The 7977-nt window shown below is 27.9% G+C and overlaps 1 protein-coding gene across 1 annotated transcript in view; it reads right to left on the reverse strand.

Annotated features, from left to right (window-relative positions):
- Window positions 1-7001: 7001 nt before the first annotated feature.
- The window catches only part of LOC122637291 (fatty acyl-CoA reductase wat-like), a 5522-nt gene continuing 4546 nt past the window's right edge, over window positions 7002-7977 (reverse strand). The window contains exons 8-10 of the mRNA XM_043829300.1: window positions 7668-7907; window positions 7315-7572; window positions 7002-7229 (exon numbers count right to left, since the gene is read on the reverse strand). Of these exons, the coding sequence (XP_043685235.1) occupies window positions 7142-7229; window positions 7315-7572; window positions 7668-7907 (586 nt within the window). The 3' untranslated portion in view covers window positions 7002-7141. The remainder of the gene's footprint in view (window positions 7230-7314; window positions 7573-7667; window positions 7908-7977) is intronic.

Raw genomic sequence — 7977 nt, forward strand, 5'->3', positions numbered from 1 at the left:
TTACGAGAATGTATAATTTTTATTTGACAGATATCTTATCTGATGCCTGAATTTAAAATATATAAAATAAGTACGTTTTAATATTCATGAGATTTGTTTATGATTGTCAATACTAACACAAGGAGTATTTGAAAATTTTAATTTTTAAATGATATCTAAAAAATAGGAAACCGCTTTTTTTCACCCGCAATTACTTATTTCACTTGAAATTTTTCTGTCATTTGTAGGAAACTTTTTTAATTTTCGAAGCTATATATGCATATGTTCTTCATATTAGAGGATCCATTCGACGAGAGTATATTTGTATACACTCTTTTTAGCCAATAATATCTTCGTCTGTTTCGGAGGTGATGACCATAACGTTGAAGACAACGACTAATAACGGCGCAGATCTTACGCGATGATGATCCAGCTGATAAGATTCTTGATGCTCAATCAGTAAGGATATTCAACATCTTTGGATTAATATGATCTTCGTGGAAAAGTTTTATGCGAAGAAAAGCGATAATTTTTGTTGCTGTTACGTTCAAAACTTTTTCTTCATGGTTTATGATAGCCTGAATCATGAATCATCTCATCCGAACAGTCTACCTTCCGATTCAGCTGCATTCTTGTTGCAAAAGTCGAAGAAGGAGCTGAATCCGACGTCAAATCAATAAAAGAACGAGTACGAAAGAAAAGATGACGCAGTGATAAAAATATGTTTATAAAAAAATATCGTCTCAATTGCTACTAGAAATTTTTATACAAAACAGCGTAAAATAAGACACTGATGGAAATCATAAACATGAGATAGGTAATGATCTTATTTAGGAAAGAGTATTCAAATAATTCTAATAAAGGTAAATCTATGATAGTTTCAAAACTATGATAGTTTTTTTTATAAATGTAAAAAATATATTTAATTTTTGCTCTATTTTTTATTGAATAGACGTATCACTGCTGTTTTCGGTGTTCTAAATATTCCAGCAGCTTTCTTCCGTTTTTCTTTTTCTCATTATTTATATCAATCTTTACGGCAATTTGTGTCAGCACAATCTATCCTTTCCTTTATTGTTTACTATCGTTTAAAATTTATAAATTAATGAAGATAGTTTGTTTAATCCCATAAAAATTTTTAATAATTTTAGCGTTATCAATGAATGATCGTGAATTAATTTCACCATCGACTTTCATTCGTCTTGCCAAAACAGATCCTGTCAATTTATCACGAATTATCGTGAAATAATCAAACTGTAGAATCGTCATGGGAAATTACTATTGCTATCTTGTAGTATATAAACGAAAATATGAACGATTAAAATAGATGTCATAGCAAAGATAGTCGTTTCAAAGGTATTTTGTAAGAAATAATATCAAATACAACATTCATAATAACAATTTCAGTGTTACTCTTTGCACTTTCGTATTTTCAAAAACTTACAAAAAATATATAAAGATATTGTATTAATTCGAAATGACTTCATCGATTTCGAAAGAATCAAACGACTTTTTAATTACAGATGTATCATTTGCTGGTATAACACAAATCGTTAACATCATTCTATTATTAGAATCAATCATAACAGTACACTCATTATCTTGAATATGAGGATAAAAAGTAATGCTGAAAATGCAGTATAAAAAATGATCAAGTCTATGATCTTTCTTTTTTTATGAAGAACTTGAGCATTCTCGGAATGTTAAATTTACGTAATTACTTAAAGAGTATAATTATGTAGAGTTTAAAAAGTAATTAGAATCTAGTTAGTTCTAGAAGTGAATGTGAAAAAAATGAACAAAAACGATAAGTACGTTAAAATAGATCTTGAAATTTATGTCTCTGTTTATATTTATGTTTACAGATTTATCCTAATAAGGACTATCATAAATGTGTATAAATATATAAGTGTCAAATGATCTCAATGATTCGTTTATTCGAATAATGTACTACATTTATTGCATTTTCTCTTTGATAAAAACTATGGTGAAACAAATAATGCAATAATCCAAAATTCGTTCAACACATACGTACATGATGAGCGAGTTTTTCTGCCGGAGTATTTATAAATTCCGTATTACATTTACTAGCAAATTCATTGTTATAGCATTTTTTTATAGACTGTATCTACTACGGTAATCCCTAATCTCAAAAACTTGACGGAAACGTCGAATATTCATTTTTTAATGTATAGTTTTATATCGAGTTGCTTATATCGCAAATTCAAAATTGTAATGGTACAGGAGGAAAGATCATCTACTTTTACTAAACTTTACACTTCATTGTGACAGTGAGTTATATTCCAGCAACATCTACACATGGCGTAAACATAAGGAAAGAACTCTTGGTTCAAACGTGTATAATTTTAATCATATAGGATCAGTTTTAATTATGCTGAATGTAATTTACTTCTAAAAGTAAGTGAAATTTGAATTTAAAATAGATATATATATTTAAAAAAAATTATATTTGTAAAATGTTTTATAAGACTTTCGTAACTTTCCTCCATGATAATTCAATTGTGTGGACATTATAACAAGTATAAGATAAGTTACATGGAGTTATGCGATAAAACTGTTTCAATTCTTTAGTAAATACTATAATTTAACAAAATCGACGAAAATTAATTGCTACAAGGTTTCATTCTTCTAGTAATGAAAGTTCTTATATTATTAAACCAGTATTTAGTGTCATATCGGTGATTCGCGATAACTAAGTCACTATCAAATATTTTTTATATATTAACATTTCAAATTAATGTAAATGATGATTTAAATTAATATATGATCATAATTTAATAATATCGGAATTCTTAAAATATTAATATAATGCATTAATGCGTGTTACGGAGAAAATTCGATTCCTGTGTTCGAATCATATTTAATGTAGTATATAAAATGAACGAAACTAAGATACTGCAATGGGTCAAATGAATAATTATTTATTAAAAATGCGCGATAAATAAAACATAATTAAATTCGTTATATGAGTAAATAGAAAATTTTACAAAGAAGAATTCAGAATAGTTGAGTGCTTAAATTAAAGCGAATTACCTCGATATTCAATAACTTTCAAAATGGAAATGTTATAATTATTAATGATCATCTTTACGATAACACTTGATATCAAGAATACAAAGTTATGCCAAATTTGATCCCAATCCTACATTTTTGTTATATTCTACAGCTTATAACATTATTCAAAACTACCGTTAAGTAAGATAGAAGTGTAAACAATAAATTTTTATTTGAAAAAGAATCAAATTCAAAAAATAAAATACAGCTTTTTCAAAGTATTCTACATTGTATAAGGTTAGGATTGCACTTGTAACGAATATCCAAAATTCAAAAATGTTAAGTTGTTTGCTACCGATGGTTCCTCTGTGTATATGAACATATATAAACTGTTTAGAGATCAGAGAAATTAACTCCACTTTAGAAATTTTTTAATCTTAATACTAAAGCACTCGATTGATATTTATCTTTCTTATGCAAAACAAATTTTCTAAATAATTAGGCTTAGCACTGATAAATGATCAAAATTTGTAAGGCCCTAGAAGAATAAATAATTATAATGCATATAACTATATCAATTTTCTCTGCATTGCGTTTTGTGTGGAGTTAATCAATTTGGGAAAAACTCATTTAAATATATTACATAAGCTTTTGTTCTTGCCCATTATCCATCCATATTCTTTTCTGCATAACTATTAGATATATCCGATTACTTAAGTCGATTTCAAAATTTATTGCACCTGATTATTATTCGCATTATCTCATGCTTCGTGATTGAATTCAAATTCAAAGACGACAAATCAATAATAGAAACATGCATGCAAAATATAGCAAAAAGTATATAATACATAACGCGTGCGTCGTTATTTTTTCTTTTCTTTATAGTTTAATTCATTCAGAAAGGCTAATTAAATATGATACGTCCAAGATTAATGTGGATTCAATAAATGCATCAGGTTATATGATACATTCAAGAATCTGTTAACATAATATATTCATTAAATAAAGCGGAGCAGGTAGAGGGAAAGACACGAGATTGGTAATTACATGTACCTACAACGAAAAAATGCAAATTTTTCATTCTTAACTGCACCGTCTACAATTTAGACAAAGACAATTCTTCTATAATAAAAATTTATTTGTAAATAATCGCCATCTAGTTTGTTACTATCGATTTTATATAATATGTCGAAAGTTACTATCGATTATATAATATGTCGAAAGATGAGCTCCGTTAGAAAAGAAACCGCAATAGTAGGTTCTTTACTCGACGTAACAAGTTAAATGTATTCATACATTTATTCATACGTTTTCATACATGTATTTCAAATGTATTCATATGTTTTAATCGTTTTTTGTTAAACTAAATTTAAGTGGAGTAAATTACTACATATCCGTTTTGTTCCTTTTATTATAGATTTTCACGAACGAAAATTCTCCGTCGACTTTCACTCGTCTTGCTAAGTCGGATCACGTTAATTTATTTGACGAATAATTCCGAGGAAAGTAAAGTGACTTGCCATAAAAATTCATTTCTCTTATTTTATAGTACACAAAAAAAAGAAGCATATCATGATAAACGATTAAGATGAACGGTGTATTAATAAAAATGATTTTAGAGATAATTTGCGACCCGTAATCAACATTTGTACTTCTTAATATTCGATAATGCTTGGCACATTTGCATATCCAAAAAGTTACATATATACTTATGTGAAATTAAATTCAACATTCCTTGATGAATCAATTTTCTAACTATGAAATTATTTTTCATAACATTTTATATATATAATTAATACATGTAAGTATTACAAATGAATATCTTTTTTATAGAGGAATCGATAGTAATTGTTTTATTGTCTGAACATAAAAATGAAAAAAGGAGATACATCAAATTAGAAATGTAAAAGACACTTCTGCTTCATTGCTTTTCCAATGTTGGATTAATAGAATTATTTATTTAATCTAATCTTCAGTGGCAAATGAAAAAAAAATCAATCGAATTCGAACGAAAAGAAAAAGGAATTAGTACTATAGAGAAATAAAGATTTCTATGATCAGGAATATAAATTTACGTTACAAACGGGAGAAGTAGAAATGATAAAAATACTCTTAAAGCAGGTAGACAAAAAGGCGTCTAGTAGACGAAATTTATGCTTATGGATTTATAAACATTCGTCGAAAACATCCACAAATTTACATCAATTCGGAAGTTCTACGATATTCAAGATATTTTTCTAGTAAAGCAAGATCTATGGGAAAATTGTTGATCGAGATATTATTAAGAAATTGTACGAGCATTACGTACATTTATCTTTTGTTCGAATAAAGGGAAACATACTTGTACGCACAGACGAATTTGTTTATTTCGAACACAGTGCTGAGTTGATTACTTACGACAAACATCTTGTCGATTATACAGCTTAATATGTTATAATATATATATAGTATATAAGTATTAGTATTTTATTATTTCCATTTGCTTAATTTTTGAAATTATCTGCTTCCATTAAATAGTATATTTAGTATTTAGTCGATATAAAAAGAAAAATATGCATAAATAAATTATTAATCTAGCGTAATGTGAAAAAAGTGCAAAAAGTCCTCCCGTTGAAGTAACATGTATCTAAAACGTAATAAGTTTTTTCTTCAAACATGTATACGTACATATGAACGCATATAAAAAAAAAAACCATTAAATAAAATAACTTAAAATTAAGAGATTTCGTATCCATTATTATATTATTTTTCTTGAAAATGCTGATACTCTTAAGTGAATAAAAGGAACTGAGAACATCAGACTCATTAAAGAGAGAGAGGGAGAGAGAGAGAGAGAAAGAATGAAGAGAAATAAAGAGAAAAGTGAGAAAGAGTGAGAGATAGTAAAAAGAAATAGAGTGGAAAAGAATGAGATATAGAATGCATGCTAGTAAATGAGCAATCGTCAATGAATTTGGCAAGGATGAATTAGTTGCAATAGCAGCCCAGCGATCGATGAATTTCGAACGTTAACCACTTGCAAAATTAAAAGTTTCATAATAAAATTTGCACATAGAATTAAAATAAGATAAAATATATTGCCGAGGTGGTAAATATAGATAAGTTATTTAATAGCATAGGATTAATATGAATTGCAAAGATATTTAAATGAAGATAACTCACACATTATATAGAAGTTTACAGTTCGAATGAAATGCTAGATAGTTAAACTACATTACGATTCTGACTCTTCGAACGAGATTGCTAAATAGATGATACAAGCAAACAAATTTGCCTAACTACAGGCATATGGTCAACGAGGTATCGCAATATATCAGCCTATCGTTTATGTCTCATATATACACTAATTCATTTTCTTGTGTTTTTCTTCCACATCATATAAATATTTACTTATATTTAGTTATATTTTAGTTGAATTTAAGTTATATTTAAGTAATAGTATAAAATATAAACACGAACTTTTTTTTGTTATTAAAAATGCATAATTATACATATACATTGTAAAAAAGAAATATTTAGAAAGTAAATGTTTTTATGTACCCAAAAGTGTGATGATCAGCGAGAAAATTAAATAGATGATAACCATTAACATTTAAAGTCTGAAGGAAAAATGAACACCTTGCTCTTTCTACAGGTATTAACCATTATTAGGATCTTGCGATAATAGATTTGACTTTAGCAAATGTTCGATATCATTGATATTTCAGTATTTCGTTCTGTATCTATGGCTTATGCCAATTGTTTATACAATTTTATCGAGGAGAAATTTTATGATTTTCCGATGATATCGACAAGTTTACTGTTTTGATGGACACAAATGAATTGTTTGACGATAATATACCGTAATACATTATTTTTCGAGCGTAGATCGAGCCGTTTATACTCGTTTCATATTTACTTTTTAATAATTCTTTAAAAGAATCTTTGTTATGCACGATAATCAATATTAAATTCTCACAATATTTTCATTTTAGATTTATTGGACGAGATATTTATGCATATACAAAATTATTAGACAAAAATGTGTGGTAGCTTTATTGTAGATACATTCAAATGATACAAAAGAAGTCATTGATTTGTACAAGTTATGATTATTTCTTTTCCTCCCTTTATTGTTATCTTTGCTTCCTTTAGAATGATCCAAACGTTAGGAAACCCCGGCAAACGTAGCCCATATGATCACCAGAAAGACGCAGACAATAAGAATTTTTAAAGTTTGACATATCCAATAAAACCTTGAAAATTTGAAAAATCGATATCATTTAGAAATGATCGTCAATGTAGATAGATAATAAAATAAAGGTGCAAAAAAAAAGATACCTAAGCCATTTTATACGAGCTTGTCGGAGTGTTTCAATGGGATCCTTGAAGATATATTTTCTTATACCTAAGAAATATGTTGGAAAATAAGCACCCCAAACGAGGTCTTTTATATCACAAAAGAATAATTCGCGATCTTCAGGCGATAACTTCGCTATCACTTTGTTCCATCTTTCATTAGTATACGTCCATTTCATCGTAGAAAAATAACCAAGAGCATCCGACATTTTGTGAATTTTATTATATATTCTGCGTAACCTGAGTAACAAAAAAGATTATCACCAAAATGGAATTTTTCCCTCTTTTATCGTTCTAATATCATTGTTCTAGGAAATAAGATGAGAGAAATGTACCTTGGCTGTTTACCTGCACACACTGCGATCGTATCTATTATTGCAGCTGGTAATAAATGTAGAAAGTATATGTAGAAAAGATGGACCAGCCGATATTTTGTTATTATCAAGCTGTGGCACCAAACTGCCTTTTCAGATGGTATCAATTCTCCATATTTATGTATCATTTCTAGAAATACGCCATAAGTGATTGAATTATCATCAGATACGTAATTGTATACGGGAAGGTCTTTCTTAAATCTGAAAGATTAAATACTCTATTGAATACGGTTAATTTAATTTTTTCTGAAATCTTTGCTTGATTTGTTCG

This window comes from Vespula pensylvanica, chromosome 25, assembly GCF_014466175.1.
Source record: "Vespula pensylvanica isolate Volc-1 chromosome 25, ASM1446617v1, whole genome shotgun sequence".
Classification (NCBI taxonomy): Eukaryota; Metazoa; Arthropoda; class Insecta; order Hymenoptera; family Vespidae; genus Vespula; species Vespula pensylvanica.